Raw genomic sequence first — 19,609 nt, 5'->3', positions numbered from 1 at the left:
TAAAGGAGAATTCCGGTGTGATATTGACCTAAAGTGTATTGAAACATGATACCGAGTGTGAATGTATGTCTCATAGCCCATCTCGGCTTGTCCCCTGCACTCCAAAATCTGGCGCTAGTTAGCCGATGCTACCAACAGCTTTTTCAATAGTGGTGCTTCGGCATCGGGCTAAATAATTCAGTGGAAATGCATGTGTAGTCGGGTGAACTTTTCACAGCTGCCAGGCGGATTGTGTGCATCTGGGGGTGGGACTGACAATGAGCAACAAATGTCTTCCTGTTTAAAACACGGTCTTCCGGCGTCATTTGTTTGTAACGTGTTGCCGGCGTCGGAAGGCTGGAATTGCTAGCGGTACATCGGTCGTTGAGCGGTATGTAAAGGCTTTTGTTATGCTGCATGTGGTTATCAACTACGAAGGTACCATGTTGCCCTCGGCTAGTGTTCTTAAGTCATGCGTGCTTGTTGTTTTTTTAGTGAATCGCTTCAGACAAACTCTGGGTGGCAGCCAGTAGCGTTAGCATTCATCGCCAGCTGTGCAAGGTAATGGTGTCTCCCTTGTTTATAATAACTTAATGCTGCAGCGAGCTCCGACATAGTAAAGATCCTGACTGTTTGTTAACATTAGTTTGTTCCACTAGAGTATGCCGAAAGCCTGTCCCCATCCTACCTCGGCTCACCTCTTGTGATTACTGGTCATTGACTTTTTAAGGTAGGCCTATGTATACATGTTGTCCGTGATGTGCAAGTGTCACGGTGACTTATTATAGCGTGATGGTTTATTGAAGCCTTTTAAATTAAACGTTTTCCCCCTACAGGCCTTCGAATTGTGGGCAAGGGGTTCTGACCACTGTTTTCTCCGTGTTTTGTTTGAGTTCTAGTATCGTAGCCAGTCATGTTTTTCTTTTAGTTTGGGGTTGTTGATATCGTGTCTGTGTGTGGGTGTGTGCGCGTGCGTCTTCGTACGGGCAGGCGCTGTGTCTGTTTTTTTGGTTTGTTTTGGGTTTTCTTAATTTCTTATATATTTTGCCCCGTTCTTCTCTCTTTGTCCATCTACGGCCTGTGGCCTACTGAACTTCATCTAGTCAGCCAAACCTGTGTAGTAGCCTGCTTTGTGTGAGCACCTGTTAGTGTGGGTTGACAATTGCTGTGTATCCTCGTGTGATGAAATTACTTCCTTAGATAGAATGGTGTGTAGTTCGAAGTAACCTTGTGTGACTTATAGCTTAGTCCATCACTTCCCAGCTTGATTCTATAGAGGTTGCGGTCTGACTGAGATGTAGTGGGTGGGTGTGGGCCCATATTACTTAAGAGTTGGGGGCATTTGTGTCTGTTTATGGTATTTTGTCTTTATGTTGGCTGTGTGTATTTTCCTTTGTTATTGTTATGTGTATCCTGTACTCTCTCTCTTTTTAAAGAAAAAAAACCAAGAAAATGATAAGACAAGGACTACAAACAAATAAACTACTTATTGACGGAGACAGCCTCTATGTTCATTTACTTGAATAGCCTGCTCTGGTAGTTTATATATGGCAACCAAGCACTTTGCTACACATGGATTCCAGTTTCTTCCAATAGCAGCAACTGGAATCCATGCATTTCCACTGAATTATTTTTGGAATCTGATCCCTTATCATACCTGTTCATTCTTACTCGTCGCTCGACTTATCGTGACTAAATTCAACATGGCTGCAAACGCTAAACTTCGTGAAGATACTGTCTGTATAAATCGTCTTGTAAGTAAACTACCAGTGCTTTTTCAAAGTTCTCAATGTCTCGTTTTAAATGTCAGGGCCCTCGGAAGTCTACCAATGAAGTGTGGAGATACATTGAGCCTCGTAAATGGGTGTAAAACAGTGATTTATTTGCATGGCTAGCCCGATGCCGAAGCACCACTATTGAAAAAGCTGTTGGTAGCATCGGCTAACTAGCGCCAGATTTTGGAGTGCAGGGGACAAGCCGAGATGGACTATGAGACATACGTTCACACTCGGTATCATGTTTCAATACACTTTAGGTCAATATCACACCGGAATTCTCCTTTAACATTATGGTTTAATGTTAAAGTTTGTGTGATGGTATTAACTGTGAAGTTCAAATGTTACACAGACAGCACCAAGTAAAATAGAGTAGAAACACATTATCAATCAGAACTTGGAATAGCTATAGCCCATTTTTTGAAAAACACTGGGCTAGGAAATAAATATCTAGGTTTGCCGCTGACTTCTGGTGCAAACTTAAAACTCAAGTAAGAGTCAGGATGGGTGACCACCATAAAATTGTCTACTGTCATACCCCTGTGTTTCATGCACATCATAACACACGTTTAATTTAGTTGTTAACACATTTATTTAAATACAAAGTGAATATGTTTACAGTATGTCTACAGTGTAGCCTATCCAGTCATGGTTGTGGTCTGTCCCTTATGGAAAGTAACTATAGTATAATATTTTTACAGTAGTGCTATAGTAGTTTGTAGTACTTCTATGATGTTCTGTAATACCTAACATATTTGCCTTCTATTGAGTACAGACTTATATATAGTATTTCTATAGTATGTCCCAACAACATTCCTGTAATATCGACGTAGGCCTACAGTATTTCTATAACACTATAATATGTCCAAAAATACTATAAGATTCCAATAAAATATGTTTTGTAAGGGGTTGGAGGCCTTTGTAAATTACTCAGGCTTATGCTGCATTCCATTCAACTCAGAGGTCGGACTTCAATTTCAACCTTGAAGTTGGGGTAGATCAACTTACACCGAGTTCAGAAGTGGGACTTCAATGTGGTTCCATTGTAGGGTACAACCGGGACGATTAAAAAGGGGGACGAACGAAACATTCCGGTTTTCTCCGAGTGCAACGATGATAGTCATCATTTGGACAAAACAGAGCATATTAACCTCCGTTGCTCAGCCAAATGCCTTCCTGTTACGTCCTGGTATCACGGAGTTACAGGCGATAAACGATTTTTGATGGTCACAAGTTTACTTCATTAGCCGTTTATTTTTTTGGATTATTAAAGAGTGTTTTTCATTTAAAGTTTTGACTTTATGCTTATTCAGTAGAGCATTTAGTGCTTTCCCCAATCCCAGACATTCACATTGCATGTTTGTTTTTAATGGATGCAAAACAGCTTATAATGCTAAATGTATATGGCGGGACGATTGAAACACCTGTTTCATTTGTCCCGACCAGGCAGTAAACCCTATTTATTCTAAGTCAATGCACACATATCTGTTTTTATACTATATTTTATGCAGGTGAGACATGGAAAAGCAGTTTTAGAAAGATGCAAATATATTTGGGGCTATCAGGTAGGGGGTCGAGTTTTGCCATGTTAACCTATGGAGACTGACGGCCTGTGGGTCATGAAGGGCACTTATTTGGATGTGTGGTGGCTTTAACCACGTAAAAACAGAGTGAAATAACATTTTGTACTATAGAAACATTATATAATTCGAAACATGCATTATTCTAGCTATATTAATGGCATAGTGCATGCTATTTCCATAACCGCGAGATATGCACTTCACCATGACGGCAATGAGTTGTTAACAAACATGAACCAAGACATATAGCCCAGCAGCAATCTATCTAAAATAACAAATACTTGAAGTACCATTTATGATATTTTGTCAAATATTGAAATTGTGGGAAGTTTACATAATTTAAGCTGTATGTTTCATTCGTCCCCCATGCTGTTTCATTCGTCCCAGCCAGGAATGAAACAAAATGCACGTTCGACTTCTCCTTAATTAACTCTTGAACGGTTTTGTTCAGAGCTGTAAATGAAACTGTATTTGACAGAGGATAGATGTAGGTTGCTAGTGACAAAATATTAACTTTCAGTGTTTTACGATGTCTTTGTAAATTACGTTTAATTAAGAAGTGTTTCATTCGTCCTGGTTCTCCCCTACTTTTTCCCAGTAGAAGAGTCAGAATTCTTGTCTGGAATGAAATTGGGAGATTCCAACTAGGACATAGGCCTATCTGACTTCCGAGTTGTCTGGAATGCAGCATAAGAGGTGAACCAGCTTTTAGAAAATTTGAGCAGATTTTGTAAGGCTACTGTTAATCAGTAAAACAATGTGCCATCATTTTTTCACCAACACATTGTATTTAAATGCAGTGGTGTATTTATTCTGTAACTGTACTGAGGCAGTTCTAAGCTACACATAGACTTATATTCTGACAGCGTGTGCTTCAAATGTGTCAACCTGGAAATGCTATGAAATAAACACGGATGTAGAAGGTCACGTGACAGTTCTTTAACTGAGCATCTATCCATGCGACTCAGGCGGATGTTGGAGAATCTTACGCGATGTTGATAACATTGAAATCCATACAGGGATTGTGGAGGAGTTCAACACGAGCATATACTTGTTTTAGTGTACGCATAAACCAGTTTGTTTGCGGAGAAAATCACCTTAAATTTCTCGGTGCTGTTTCCGCTCATGCTGGGTTTCATAGTAAAAGCGGAGAGGTTGTGTCAAGTAAGTAGCCTGTCCTATGTCAACGTTACAGTTTCAGAAAAGGGCTGAGTCGATTCAATGTTGCTAGTGCTGAAACGCTGAGTTTACAGTAACAGTGTGTCACTTTAATGCTACAAGATAAGTCGGCACCTGTGTTGAATTTCCGATAGGCCTACTTTAGTGCCACCTGCTCCGACTCGCAAGTCGTGGTTAACGTTGACAACTCACGCAAAGCCTAACATTAGGTGTTAAGCTATCTCTCTCCTAGTTTATTTGAATTTGTACCTCGATGTTTTGTATTTGTATTTGGCCGATTTCTAACCTTGCGATGTCTTTAACTAACGCCGTAGATAGGCTACTGGCAGAGCTGTTAGAGGTTGACGAATAGCCTAGTCATCGTCATAGCTTAGCGCCGCGATGTGTCCAGGCTTATCCCTTCTTCTCTGCTCCTCTTTGCTTCTCGCTATAGCTTGGTGCTGACTGAAGGTGTACCGGAGGGAAAAGGTTGTCTGATAATGTTGTCTCCTTCTCAAGGGAAATTGGTGCGAAATGGGGAGGAGAGGCCTTCAGTGGTAAGCATTATGGTGCTGTCAGCAATGAATGCTAGGTGTCAGTAGAATTACATACAGTGATCTGAACTGGTCACGATTAACAAATAATGGTAGGCTACTTGTAATAGCCTATATTTTATTTATTTATTTTTCAAATATAAATGATAACGATGATTCAAACAATGGCGTCATTGCTTTTAGTATAATAACTACCACAACTACTATAGTATTCCATCTACAAATATTGCAGTGATTAAAAATGAATTACTACCACACAAACTAACAAACAAATGTTGGCCTAACCTGTAATATAAACTAACAGGAATCTGTAACTTGCTTTCTCTCTATTTCAGATTTGTATTGAAGGTAACATTGCCAGTGGAAAGACGACATGCTTGGAATATTTCAGCAAAACCAACAGTATAGAGGTATCCTACTCAATCCTTTATCATTACTGTATGCCATGGTCACTACTTACTTCAGACTTCAGGCATGATTTTTGGTGTGCAATACTTTGGAGTTTTTCTGCATGAATTCTCTGTCTTTATCTGATAGGTACTGACTGAACCAGTTTCGAAATGGAGGAATGTTCGAGGACACAACCCTTTGGTAAGATTTCTCTTTGTCGGCCAAGAATACATGTAAAGCACACTATGAAGTTTTTTTTCTTTTGGATCCCACAGGTAGTTTTACTTGGTCGACACACAATCCCTTGGTAGTCAGTCTGCCAAATATACATTCTGAGCGACTGGTCCGGATGAAATTTTGTTAAATTGACTATTTTATTAGATTAGATTCTTTGTTTATTTAACAGACAGTGGACATAATGGCGTTTACAAACGGAAGTTCGGGAGGAGCATGACTGAGTTTGCCACGCCTCCTTCAGTCAGACAGGTTTTTTATTCGCAGTCGGCCTCTACCTGCCGAAGTTGCAGCATCGGCACCACTCCGCTTGCAAGGAGAGCTACTCCGCGGACCATATCTTTGATTAGAGCAGAGTTGGATGTAGGATCGATTGTCCTTGTTTCGCAAGGAAAGCAGACCTATGCCTAAATTTTCCCCTGTCCCCATCATCTCCCGCCGGCGCGAACTGTGTTCGAGCCCGCGTTTTTCCCCAGCCAGGGTCCCTGGTTCTCCCTCACCCCTCTTTCCCTGAATTGGTGCCACCACCCTATAGGCTGCCGTATCTGCATCTCATCCGAGACCATGTCTACATAAAATAGTAATACAATACAATCTATGTGATGATCACAAAATGTATTTAAGGGAGCATCGCTTTAACTCAATGCCGGCGTTGGCCGTAAGGCAGCTGATACACAGGAGCTGTTGCTCTGTCGCTTATTGCCAAGAGGGCAAGGAAGGAATTTTTCTCCTTTAAATGTTGGAGTTTTTTCACCTTCCTCTGTATCAGCATATTAAAGCCCTTCCCTAGCTGACCAAGGGAGCACCTGTGTGTAGCTCTGCTGTTCCTCGGAATCCTCTGTAATGTGTTGCTGCTCATCGCTTCTCTTGCCATTATAGCTACAGCAGCCTATTTTAATTGCGTAGGCCTTACTAGCCTACTAAACCTTGGGGTGCATTAGATGTTGAACTTCACAACCGCGTGTCATTTTCAACATCTACTCTCTCCTGCAGCCCTATACAATTTGGTTAATTATTTTTCCATCGCATGGAAAGATCCCCCTCCAGACTACGGACGCTCCGTAACTTGCTTCTGGTTTCAAACGCAGCTCAACACTGTTCTAACACAAATCGGAATCCCAGCAGGCCGTTACTCAGTATTTTATGGTGCAGCCACCAACGCGGCAAATAACGACCTGTCCGATCAAGCGCTCAAAACTCTCGGCCCGTGGTCCTCCGACGCCTAACACTCTTATGTCAGATCAGGTCTCTCTGATCTGAGGGAATTAGCGCACCTTGCGCTCTCCCTTCGAATTTGTTCGCGTGGTCCTTGCTATAGGGTCTCATCTTTAACGCATTTTTTGGGGTGTATTGCGGAATCCTGCACGACTCCTGCCTGCGCAGTTGACTCCTGCACGATCCCGCAAATCACTTCAGGACCCTGGCCAGAGACTTCGCCAAACATGCTTTTCTATTATGCTATTATATCTGTTTGCAAATTACGGAATGTGAACTAGTGAAACACAGATTTTGATTGGTTTGCTAGTCCTCATTATTAGCCTAGTTTCATTTTTGCATGTGTTGATAACTGCACCGCCATTTTATCTCCAAGGGCTTGATGTATCAGGACCCAACCAGATGGGGCATCACCCTGCAGACATACGTGCAGCTCACCATGCTGGACAGGCATCTGTCACAAATAGTAAGTAACAGTTGTAGCTCCGTTTATGCTTATTCTAATGGGGCAGAATAAACACACAGGTATCAGGCTGCCAAATAGTCACAGGATAATGAAGGATAACTAAATATTTTGTCAACCTGAAAATGTATGTAATTTGCTAAATTTAATTTGCTGAATGTTTGTGTTTCACATGGTGGACAGTGAAGGATTTGGATGTGGTGTGTTTTGGAGTGTGTGTCTGTGAGGCAGAGAATGGCATATGAGAATGAGGAGGAGGATGGCGAGTGTCCCAGATTCTTGGTTTGTTATATAACCTCACAGTTATTTCTTTTAAATCTCACTCTTTGCAGTCTGCACCCATAAGGATGATGGAAAGATCCATATTCAGTGCCAAGTACATATTTGTGGAAAACCTATACCGAAGGTACAGTTAATATCAGACCACAGGTCTCTAATATTACAGATGATTAGATGATTACATTACTATTGTGGTAATTTTATATGAACATATACAATTGCTTAATCATGCCATAGCTGGTTTTAAATCTACCTTGGACGGTTACGATTTTATAACCCAGTTCTCAAAGGAGAACGTGAAATAGATTGTTACTTCACAACCTGAGTGGTTGGTGACTGTTGTGTTGAGCTCTATGTGTTCCAAACCACCTCCGCAAGTGGTTTCAGTGATCAGATCACAATGCGTCTTGTTGGATGTTTATGCTTGTATTTACAACTGACCACTTGTGATCCGATTCTCCAAAAAGCATTTTTCAAAACAAATGTAAATGGAGTGATCTAATTGCCATCACACCCACATTTATGCACCCAATAACTGTCAATTAATAAATTTCAATCTCAATATGGATATCTTTTGTGCCAGTGGGAAGATGCCAGAGGTGGATTTTGCAGTCCTCAGTGAGTGGTTTGAGTGGATCACAACGAACATCTCTCTTCCTGTCGACTTAATAGGTAATGCAAGGTATTTCCAACATTACCATAGAAATGATGGTTGAAGTGTGAACAGAAAGTAGGGGAGTCTCAGAGGAGATTGAGGAGCGTTTGATGCTGAAGGCTGTTTTACAGTGAAGTGGAAGTGTGTAACGTGGGCTCATGGGAGTATTCGAGAGCCTACTTTGCTTAGTTGATGATTAACTGGGGATTTCTTTGACACTTCAGGGCTGCTCTTTCCAAACAGATTCACTAACACATTAACAAACACGTTTGATGTCAGTGCGCAGTCATCAGAGTAATGCGAACAGTAGATTATTGACCTTCTAACTTGTCGCTATCCTATTGTAGTGTACTTGCAGACCACACCAGAGACCTGCTATGAGAGACTCAGGCAGAGGTGCAGAGAAGAGGAGAAGGTCATTCCAATGGTAACTATGTTTCCCTCCCTGCTCTTCCCTCCCTAAGATGGATGTCCAGTATCATCTAGGCAGTTTTATTTAATGATTGTGTGCTAAAGCATTCCATGTTGTTTTAAAAACTTTACCGACACATTCTTTCAAAGATGCTGTGGTCACAGCATATAACCTCATTCAGATTTTATTTGTCACATACATACAATGCAGTGAAATGTTACAGTTGGCTCCATGCCAAGCAAAAACACACAAACTGACACAGAACAACTTACCAAAAATAGTGACCGACAAGAAACAACACATTCCAGATGTCAGGGGGTTATTGCAGATGGGGAAGAAGTGGTGTTCTCTACAGGGGAACAGTGGTACACAATAAAAAGTGCTTAAACAGAAACTCTTCCTGAGTCTCTCAGTCCTTGCAGCCAGTGTACAATGTCTGCTTCCTGAGAGAACAGACCATAGTCTGGGTGGCTGGGGTCTTTAAGGATTTTGGTGGTGTTTCCATAGCAAGTGGTGATGCACCCAGTCAGGATGCTCTCAGTCAGGATGCTCTCAGTCAGGAAGCTCTCAGTCAGGATGCTCTCAGTGCTGCTGGAGTAGAAGCTCTGCAGGACTGTTGGACGCTTTGCATTTCAGCCTCCTTAGATGGTGCAGTCTCTGCCTGGCCTTCCTTGCCACGGTGTCCAGATGGGTAGACCATGTCAGATCTTCGGTGATCTGGACACCGAGGTATTTGAACGTGTCCACCCTCTACAGGAAGTGCCTTAGTAGTTCTGACTGCCTTTATTTCTATTGTTTAAATGAAGGAATACCTGGAGTCCATCCACCAGCTATATGAAGACTGGTTAATAAAACAAACCTCATTTAAAGTACCTGCCCCGGTTCTTGTGAGTACCTCCCTTGTGTTATTTCTTTCAAATCAAATACCATGACACAAAAGGAGTTGCTGTTTTGGCCGCCTTGATTATTGCTTACCAGTGCAACATGGTAATAAACCATGGAAATAAGATATTCCTCATGGTGCCTTGTGGTTTAACAGGTCATCCCAGCTGACCATGACATACAGCAGATGCTGCAGCAGTATGAGGAGAACAAGGAGAGGATTTTAGCAGCACAGAGGACGTGATTCCAGCAGTGGCACATGAGATGCAAGGGGTGTCGTCTTCATGGGTCATCTGAAGGCATGATGCACTGGTGGTTACGATTCCTGTTCTTTGCTTTGATCTTGTACATTTTCTGTGCTTCTGCTGTGCAGAATCGTCTCAATCAAATGTGCTGGACACGAGCTGGACCGACAAGACCGTAAACCTCGAGGATCCACTCTCAGCAACACAGATTCTAAGTCCATTCCTTGTAAAATGATGGTGCAAAGTGTGCTTTCTTCTTACAAAACTAGACATGACCAGGTGATCATTTTATGGCTAAACGTCTGCATTAGTAGTGTGTCATAGCTCTGCTCTGGCAGTGGATCCTACATGCTCAGATATAGTTTAAGTTTTAGATTGTGTTCACTCACTGCTCAGTAGGACAGCTAGTGCAGCATTCCTGATTACTGTGAATATGACTTCCCAGATATCATTGTTTACAACATACAAAAGATGTCTGATAGTGTCTCTGTTGTCAAGGAACCCTGGTGACATCAGTTGTTACCGTTTTTCTTTTTCTCTAAGCTTGTTCTGATGTGCACTTGTTATTGAAGGACCAACAGACACTGGGCACACGTCAAGGTCAAATATCCACCTACTATTGTTATTTAAGGTAAATGTAATTTATTCACAATAAAATTGTGTCAAGTTTTAATGTGGTCTTAGGCTTCTATTACCATCATATTCTTAACTGTTTATCAATTGCTTTTTTTTAGATGGAGAGTTGTAATAACAGTGTATGACCATACCTTACAGACACCACAAAAAGCATCAATTTTATTAGCAAAAATGTCCTCTCACAATCAGCTAATAACAGCACAATACTCTTTCATTCAATACATGAATCATTAATAGAAAGACAATAAGTGCATATTTTGGCTTCAAACGAAGTAAGGCACATTCAGAAGCTTGTATCCCTCGCAGTCGTAAGTTTAACACAATATACACAATACAGTGCTGACTGGAGGTAACAGGAGAAAAAAAATACTTTCACCTGAGAAACATTTCAAGATTTTTTTTTTAAGGACATGATAATGGTCCTTAAGTGACCCTCACACATGGAGTGGTTTAAAAGCAGGATGGCAACAACTGATTTAAGCACACTATTAATTAGGCTATACTTCTTTGATGTTGGATGAACGCCAACTATTTCTGGCTCGTGGACAGTCACATCAGGTATGGCGGCGTATGAGCAGCCTAAACGGCTTGACATTTCTCTACAAGTCATTTTCTCTACATTTTGCTGTGTTTAAGTAGGTGATTCCCTTGGCAGCCTGCCACAGGACAGAAATACACTGGCCTGATTAACACAGGCTGGCAGGGTGGCTTTCTGGCAAGACAGGTTTCATGAGGGGGTCGGTCATAGTGCATGTCAAATGGACCTCGCTATGATGGCAGGAAACACCGAGATGTGGGTGGAAGGAGTGCGAAAGTTTTCTACCCACTTCCTACAATCTATAGCAAACGATTGGCCACTCGGCCTGTCTGTCAGTCAGTCTGATGTCACTTCCTCTCGTGCTCCACCAGGACGTACGTCTGCAGGATGTCATCTTCTGGCTGTTGGCCAGATGCCCTGCCCTCCACGCCTGCTGCACCCAGAGGAGCAGGTGCAGCAGCAGCAGCAACAGTGGCTGGCAGATGTCCAACTGGAGGCTCCACAGGTGGGCCACACATCCCCAGATGCCCAGCTGGAGGCTCCAGGGGTGGGCCACACATCCCCAGGGGGCTTGGGGGCTTGTAGAAGGAGCTGGGGGGCTCTTTGATGGTGTCCTCGCCCAGCTGCAGCCCGTGGTGGACCACATGAAGGCCGGGGTGGCTGTTACAACCAGTGATGCTGCAGACAGGGAGGGGGGACGGGGTACACAGGATAGGCTGGTGGCTGTTATCCCGGGGTGATCCAGGAGGGGGCGCTGTAGCGGCAGCAGCAGGCCGGTGGTGATCATGGCAGCCAGTGCAGGGAGACTGACCCTGTGCCGTCTCCTCGATGGGGTACTTCAGCTCCTCCACGCACAGTTGCCTCAATCTGTTGCTCAGCTCCTCCAGATCAAGGGTGTTTATAGGTGTGCCCTCCTGGCCTGGCCTGGACACTGCGCTCTGCACAGCTGTGTCGCGGTACTGGATCATAGAGGCCGGGCCCGAGCTGACCATTAGAGGCTGGGGCTCCAGGATGACCTCCGGGAGGCTGGGTTTGGGCTGGGGCTTGATTGGGGCGCTGGAGGCGGCTGCCACCTGACTCTCTGTGTGGAGGGAGAAGGACTGAGGGCTGCTTAGGTCGCTGGCATGGGTGTGGGCGTAATTCCTCATTGGCATAATGTCGCCATCGTCCCCCAACCTCCCGCGGACCTTGGTGCCAGGCGTTGGGTACGAGCCTCCCCGGTTCTTTCGGAAAACCGGATTCTTGCGGATGGCCAGGTCGGGGTAGTTCGTCTGCATCTCAATCATGGAGCGGTCGTCGAGCATTGAGGAGCCGGTGCGGTGTCTCCCTGAAGACTCAGGGCCAGCTGCGGCACCTGACCCCTCGGCGTCCAGCGGAAGAGGCGCGTGTCTCTCTGGCTCTTCCGTCGGCCTGACCGATCCCTCAGGCTGCTCCTCCTGTTCCTGAGCAACCACTGAAGGCTCAGCCAGCGAGAACACATCAGGTTGGTCTACAGCGTCCACCTCCAAGCTGCCGCTGTCCTTCACTGCCCTTGAGCTCTCGTTCCTGGGCTCGTTCTCTGCAGTACCACGGCTCTCCCAGTGGTTCAGGGGCCCAGCCCTCCTCTGGAAGATCTCCAGGCACTCAGCGTGGGCCCTCTGTCCCATGATCTCCAGCAGGTATTCACACTCCACCCTTGCCAGGAAGAGCTCGAAGCCCATAGCCTTAGCCTGGTCATGGTCTGCATCCGCGGTGAGACGATACTCGGTGTCTGACTCGGGTCGGTATCCAATACTTTCAAGAATGCCACTCACAATATTCTTGGGGAACACTGGCTGAATGCAGTAGACAAAAGGGCCTGTAAAGGTCTGAGAGAGAGGGTATGGGTGAGTGTGTGTGTGTGTGTGTGTGTGAAGCCTACAATACTCTAGCCTATACAGTATACCTCTGTACATGTTAAAAGAGCACAATGAAGTTATGTAGACTGCCCCTGTTTGTTATTTAGCTGAGAGAGACCACAGTTCACAACTAGTTTCACTTCCCCATGACAGATAACCCCACACGTGAAATGCTAATTGTGGGGGTAATAAAACAAGGCAATCAATATTACCAATCGGACAGGTCTATACTAGAGTGACATAGCTTAAAAGGGCATTTTTGAGAATGTAAAAAAGGATAACTTGATAAGTTTACCTTGATGGTCTTTATTTCCTTCTTCCACGGGAACAGGAACAGGTTGACACAGAGCGTTTCCAGCAATTCAGCGGCCTTTATGAACACATTAAATACACTTCTACAATCTTTTACCCCGAGTCTGACGCACTCGAACGCGGTGTGATAGAAGTCAAAGGTTGTGAATCTTTCCACTGGGTCCGTCTCTGACAGCAATACATGCCTAGCCTTTTCTGTCACCTGTCGGTCTTTACACACTTTCACGTTACCATGTTGCCAAACCTGATCGTAGTACATTAAGTAATCATCGAAGACCTCTTTCCGTTCATTTGGCGTTTGATCACCAATGCTGTTGGTCATGATTGTAACATACACACGGTTCGAACAGACGTACAGCTTACCGCATGAACAATTAACTAGGAAGCGAAACCAAGCAGTGCGCAAATGGAAGCAATTCGCGTTTGCGATTGATCATGCAGGTAGGATAAGGCGAAGGCGGAAGCGGCTGAATGTCTGACGCCACGGCATTGCCAAACAAAATAGAAATACAATAACATATAGGTCGAAGGTTCAATCAGTCAGCACTAATGTGCAAATAGGTCCAATGTAAAAAACAAAAGGGTGCCCTCAGCCGACTTTTGGTTGTATCCTCCTCCTTCCCCTGATTCCTTCACGGCAAACAATCACAAATAGCCAAATCCTCATCTTCATACATTTTAAAACACTAAACAAATAGCACAATCATGAACTAAACCATGAAGTGGCATCATGCGGGCGCTAAACGCGTGACGGTTCCTATTTTTTGGAAAACGGCACAGGCCAGTATATACTCGGAACCAGTATTATTGTCTGACGGTCCCAGCTGGCGCCGATGTAACACTGACGCCTAGTGGATACAGTGCAAATTGCGTGTAAAATCCTTTTAAAGGAATGCTCTTTTTGTCCTTTAGATGGCGACTTCTAGCAGGGAATCATCAGCCAGCAGGGCTCTAGTACCTTGCCCTTCTTACACGGCCTTTTACCGTACACTTTTAACTTGAAAATAGCTGCAAATGCTTTGGCACATCCATGCAAATGGTTGTGTATTGTCTTATAGTACTTAATTACCTTAAATTACTTAATGTTGAAAATTTTCTGTAATCAAACAGGGACTGATTTCCTACAAGGAGTATTATAAAATAAATAAATAAATACATAAATAAATAGATAGCAATACAAATCTTTCAGCCACAATACTGTACTGAAATAATCTATAAGACATCTAAATATTTTTAAAAAATTCCCCTGGGTCTCAGGAATGTCAGCAATATTAGGTAGATAAATACATAAACAGTTTTCATTGTTTTGAGGTCTTATTGAGTGTTGGCCAAGCATTCTTTGGTAAATGTGAAAAGATGTCTTGTAAACACATTATCAGCAGTGAAGAGGCTTTCACTGAGAATAAATAAGTACTCAAGCCCTTTCAATGAATGGAAGTTGGCAGTTTTCCTTGCGGGCCAAGTTCCATTCAACATAGACACAATATCCACAGAACAATGACAGAAAACATACGGATGTCCTGTCTGTCAGTGACCAGTAGGTTACATGGCTGAGGAATGTCTATACTAATACGGATTAATTGTGTTCCTGACATACAACTGTTTTGTATGCTGAGTTATAGAGCCAGTGCTCGCTCAGCTCATTGCCCTTTTACATTCTGGCAAAAGCTCTCTTTAAAGAATAAGTCAACAAAGCTTAAACTGCAATACAATTAGGTATTGCTTGCGTATAAATTGTACCTGTCTTGGTCCTGACCTACTGCAACATGCCCCCCCCCCTTCTTTACTTATATTCATCACCCCTCTATCAGACTCCTTCCCACAATCCTGTCTCATTGGAGATAGGATTCCCACTTGCTACATTGGAGATAGGATTCCCACTTGCTACACACACTCACACACACACACACACACACACACACACACACACACACACACACACACACACACAGCTGAATGTATATTGGGACTGAATGTACAATAACGTTGGTATAGTGAAAGTGTGTGATAGTGTAATGCTGTAGCAGAATGTCAATGACAAACACACACACACACACACTCACTCACTCACTCACTCACTCTCTCACTCTCTCTCTCATTCTCCCTCTCTCTCTCTGTCTTCCTCAATCTTTAATAGTCTGCAGGCCCTCACCTGTTGTGGAAGTGATTGATGCCTCTTGTCTCAGTAAACAGGCCTTATTTACAATTCTGGCATCCAAAATAACATAGAGAGAAGTGTAGTCATAACCCATGCATATTGATAGCTGTACACACACACACACACACACTCACACACATTTGTGTGAGGACTACTTTTGAGAATTACTAAAGCCAAATTACATTAGCATCTTGGCTATAACTGATTAAGCAACAAGCAAGAGTTTCCATTTCTTCCTCACAGAGAGTCTGTGTGCTGTGTGCTGAGAGAGAGAATAAGAGTGGTGTGTGTGTGTGTGTGTGTGTGTGTGGTAGTGGTGGTGGTGGTGGGTAACAAGGGCTCGAGCCATCTGCTCCTGCTGATCTCTCTAAACATATACACCCACTTTCACACACACACACACACACACACGCACACACAGAAACACTCATTCACACAATTACACACAAATCTGCAAACACACACACACACCGACACACGTATGTATGCACCCACCCACACACACAGGACTGCTAACACACACACACACGTTACCTCAAACAGACAGCAGGGGGAGAGATGTCAACATCAGCCTGAGTAACCTTGCTGTAACAGTGGGGATAGCATGAAGGTAATGGAGTCCATCTGGAGGACTTCACCTTCCAGTCTGTGCAGGTGAATAAGCCTCTGCTCTAGTCCCCACCGCATGCATCTCTCTCTCCAGCTGCCTCAGGTTCACTAGACCTGATAGCACACAGAGGTGCAGTGCAGTCCTGTTGCCTGCTGCTTTTAAACAACACATGGTGCCAGTCAAACTGAAGTTAATTGGTTTGTGTGTATGATGTTACTAATACTACTCAAATGAAATGGCTTCACTCTACTTAACCACATGGGGCAACATCTGCCAGATGGCTGAAGTAATATGCAGCACATTAAAATACATCAAAAAACTGTATCAATAAGATGGACCATAGTAATAGTAACAATTTTATTTATTGTTCAGAATATAGGAAAGGAATGAAAGCTCTAATACAAAACATGAAACGTGTGTATGACTGCATCGAAACATAAACTAGAGTCAGTATCACTTGAGACAGGTGACGAGTTTACAATGGGCAGACATACAGCATAATTCACATCAGTTCAGCTTGGGCTCAAACACCCAAAGTGCTACAGTACTATCAAGGAATGAGAACAGCCAACACACTGTAATGAAACAAACTAGACTTGACTTCCATAGTTGTGAAACAGTGTACTAGTGCCCCACCCACACGACCAGATTTAGATTGGCTTAAAATGTGTGGTGTGCAGAGCTCATGGTATTCGTGACTAACTTTTTTATGTGACCAAAATTCATTTATATCAGTGAAGTACCACTTTGTGAACTGGTATAACTAGATATTACACAAACTATTGCCTGTAGAGGCCAACAGGTTACAATTGACGTTTCTGTGCACATCCTGCAGAAGAGCTGAGTTTCGAAGGGAACTGGCTCACCCTAGACACCATGTGGTGTAGATAATCAACACAAAAGACAGGTGAGAGTGTTTGATGTCAATTTCTTGCAGCTGTATCTGGAGATAGGCCTACTGTGTTGTTGTGTGTCGTGTGAGTCAACGTTATCCTTTCCAAAACTGTCTGTCATGGGGGTTATGAATGAATCACATATTCTGTTGTGGATTTGAATATAAGGGTAATTGATGGTAATAGGCAGGGTATGGATATAAAGACTATGCTGTTGTGGATTTGAATATAAGGGTATTGATGGTAATAGGCTGGGTATGGACCGAAGGACTGAGATACAATATCCTTGCTCCCAGTCTCTTATGTAATGCCAACATGAGGCAGTTTTTGGCTGAATTTCAGTCAGATTTAAATATTATCCTTCTCAACAGGAGGTGCAGGATTTACCTGTTATGGAATGGTGTGAGCCAGCATTCACATGCACATAGATTATAAGGATGAAATAGATTTTTTTTTGTTTGTCGAAAGGGATACTTTTCAAGTGCTACAGGGAAGAATCAGTGGTACATGTTGCCTACTGCACTTCACATATAAAAACCACAGAGCTTGTCTTTAAACAAACAAACAAAAAAACAAACAAAAAATACATTGTCTCGTAAACAGCTACACACATTATTCAAGCTATACTAAATAAATAATCCTAGCCCATTTAATATTCATATCTGTTTACAGTCTTTTTTTCTCACTATACCAGCGATGCAATCATGCGTCAAATTTGTTTATAAAAAATCCTGCGAGGATTAATGCTTGCTGTGAGGACTAGCTCTGAGCGAGAGGTTGCACACTGAGGTACCACTGGTGGCGAACAGCTTGTGTGTCAGTATTAAACATTAACACGTCTATGGATTTCATTTTAAAGTCGTGGGGGTGGGAAGAAAAAATTGATTAGCTTCCACAGAGGTCTTACAGGAACAAGGCCATACACATATAAATGAAAATAAATACATATAGCACATACACAAATTGCATTCAGTTAAAGTTAGGGTACATATCTAAACAGTGCTCACAATTCTAACAGTCATAATGCTTTTAAACAGGCACTATGTACAGTCGTTGCTCTGCGGAATCACTGGAAGTTATCACCTTGATGTTAATCGCTGCCTATGCATGTGCTCTTCTGCATGTCAACACTGTGTGGTTTCATGAAACTAAAGCAAGTTCTGGAAGCTTAGTTGAACAATAAGAGAGTTCCAGCATACAGATGAGTGAGTCCATGAAATTGAATAATCGTATACATTTAAATAATACACATGTTGCTGTGGCTTTGTGACACAAGAAACAAGTAATAAAATACAGCTATAAATATAAGACATCTCATAGCAAAGACATTGGTGGTAAAGTGAAGATGGAGTGATATTTGTTTGTACTTTGGGTGTGAAGATAACTCAATGTAAATTTCTTATTAATGTAATTATTTAATCGTCCTTTGGTTGAGAGATGCGACGGCTGAAGCCCTTAGCACCAATTATGGTAAAGGTTATTAGAAGCCTGTCATCCATGGCTAGTTAGGTTCAGTATTTAATTGCTATCAAAGACGTGCAACATATCACTGGCAGCTGTCACTACCACTGTCTTTTACAGGTCGGAAAGGAACAGTCAGACAAAAATACATACTTTTATGATGCCTCAAAAATACATAAATACATATGAGTAAAACATACAAACAAAAATATTCACAGTGATTGTGTTTTGACTGAAATGGTGGCCACACATAGATATCAATTGAGCTTAAATAAGGACTGAAGCATTGAAAATTATTTACTTTGCCTAAAAAGTGTTACAAGGAAAAATATACAAAATATAAATATATATATATAAAAGTTATTCAAAGAATAAAACCATGAACAAAGAAATCCAAAAGTACCTCTATAAATGTGTTATCTTAAAAAATAAACCTTGCTTTCTGTTAAAACATTGGCAGGCAGACAAAAACTACACATACAAATGTCTACAAAGCAAGACAAAGTGAGGATACTTTCTAATTTGTGTAGCTTTGTGGAGTCTCTTTGTGGAGTCTGTTATTTACGTTATGGATGTAGATTAGTGTGGAGTTGTGGACCTGATACAATACACAAATACTGATATACAGTACATATCTGTGTGGGAATTTGGGCATGAGTTGAGCCTTTAAGGGCCTATGTGGCTCATCAGATCAAATCACTGTGAGTAAATCCAAACGACTACAGTTGGAAAGTTAAGCTGTTTAAACACACCCACATGGACAATCTCTCTCTCTCTCTCTCTCTTACACACACACACACACACATTCACTGGCACACACACACATACTCCAACACGCATAGACACGTACACACAGAAGACAATAGAGGTTAGGCTGCATGACAATGGACATCCAGTGAAGTCTCAAGTGTCCTCCGCTATATCCCCCTCCAGCGTGGCCCACAGGATTTTGCTGTCCTGCAGTGCCCCCGGTGGCAGGGAGGGGATGTGAAGCGATGGCAGCCTTCCATTGGGCTCAATGGAATCCAAAGGTCTAGAGTGCGGTGGTGGGCCAGGTTTGGCTTGTGAGGGGTAAAGACTCAGTTTCACTCTGCTACAGTTTATTGCTGTGCTCTGCAATGTTCTGCAGTACCCTCTACGAACACTAGTGGGTGCTGTTTCAGCAAGAGAGAGTGAAGCTACACAGAGGACCCGACACGAGGGGAGGGTAGGATTCTACAGCGGGGTGGGGTTATTCTAGAGGATTCGGTGTGACACTGCGTGCTGTGGGCTGCTGCTGCTCGTCTCCGCTGTGTGCTTCAGC

The 19,609-nt window shown here is 42.9% G+C and overlaps 3 protein-coding genes across 9 annotated transcripts in view; 1 reads left to right on the top strand and 2 right to left on the bottom strand.

The window, feature by feature from the left end:
• The first annotated feature begins 305 nt into the window (after positions 1 to 305).
• On the top strand, positions 306 to 10,494 carry tk2 (thymidine kinase 2). 6 transcript variants are annotated; one of them, XM_042062166.1, is made up of 12 exons: positions 306 to 370; positions 475 to 540; positions 639 to 709; positions 4,947 to 5,049; positions 5,382 to 5,456; positions 5,584 to 5,637; positions 7,262 to 7,351; positions 7,681 to 7,754; positions 8,211 to 8,299; positions 8,630 to 8,709; positions 9,501 to 9,581; positions 9,734 to 10,494. In XM_042062166.1, exons 4-12 carry the CDS (start codon positions 4,993 to 4,995, stop codon positions 9,818 to 9,820), a joined length of 687 nt encoding a protein of 228 aa, XP_041918100.1. In that variant the 5' UTR covers positions 306 to 370; positions 475 to 540; positions 639 to 709; positions 4,947 to 4,992; the 3' UTR covers positions 9,821 to 10,494. The 6 variants fall into 6 exon arrangements, 5 of the variants coding, with proteins under 5 accessions (XP_041918100.1, XP_041918099.1, XP_041918101.1 ...); XM_042062165.1 differs by lacking the exons at positions 306 to 370; positions 475 to 540; positions 639 to 709 and adding an exon at positions 4,256 to 4,498 and having other exon boundaries at positions 5,012 to 5,049; XM_042062167.1 differs by lacking the exons at positions 306 to 370; positions 475 to 540; positions 639 to 709 and adding an exon at positions 4,359 to 4,498.
• Positions 10,495 to 10,593: 99 nt separating this feature from the next.
• LOC121682134 lies at positions 10,594 to 14,005 on the bottom strand. Its single transcript, XM_042062162.1, has 2 exons — positions 13,168 to 14,005; positions 10,594 to 12,842 (listed from the first exon to the last, which is right to left on the bottom strand). Exons 1-2 carry the CDS (start codon positions 13,504 to 13,506, stop codon positions 11,343 to 11,345), a joined length of 1,839 nt encoding a protein of 612 aa, XP_041918096.1. The 5' UTR covers positions 13,507 to 14,005; the 3' UTR covers positions 10,594 to 11,342.
• Positions 14,006 to 18,690: 4,685 nt separating this feature from the next.
• The window catches only part of bean1 (brain expressed, associated with NEDD4, 1), a 59,947-nt gene continuing 59,028 nt past the window's right edge, over positions 18,691 to 19,609 (bottom strand). For both annotated transcript variants that reach the window (XM_042062450.1, XM_042062451.1), the window contains exon 6: positions 18,691 to 19,609. This exon is cut by the window's right edge and continues 333 nt beyond it. In XM_042062450.1, coding sequence (XP_041918384.1) covers positions 19,543 to 19,609 — 67 coding nt within the window. In that variant the 3' untranslated portion in view covers positions 18,691 to 19,542.

This window comes from Alosa sapidissima, chromosome 14 (genome assembly GCF_018492685.1).
Source record: "Alosa sapidissima isolate fAloSap1 chromosome 14, fAloSap1.pri, whole genome shotgun sequence".
In the NCBI taxonomy this organism is placed as follows: Eukaryota; Metazoa; Chordata; class Actinopteri; order Clupeiformes; family Clupeidae; genus Alosa; species Alosa sapidissima.
Note: the sequence above shows the minus strand (reverse complement) of the source record. Positions and strands in the feature narration are given on the sequence as shown.

Bases quoted from the DNA above. Each gene is read 5' to 3' on its own strand.
- LOC121682134 (XM_042062162.1), bottom strand. From the start codon at position 13,506: ATGACCAACAGCATTGGTGATCAAACGCCAAATGAACGGAAAGAGGTC. The intron at 12,843-13,167 runs GTAAACTTATCA...CCTCTCTCTCAG, and splicing joins AGGAAATAAAGACCATCAAG to ACCTTTACAGGCCCTTTTGT.
- tk2 (XM_042062165.1), top strand. From the start codon at position 4,327: ATGTTGATAACATTGAAATCCATACAGGGATTGTGGAGGAGTTCAACA. The intron at 5,050-5,381 runs GTAAGCATTATG...TCTCTATTTCAG, and splicing joins GGGAGGAGAGGCCTTCAGTG to ATTTGTATTGAAGGTAACAT. The intron at 7,352-7,680 runs GTAAGTAACAGT...CACTCTTTGCAG, and splicing joins ACAGGCATCTGTCACAAATA to TCTGCACCCATAAGGATGAT.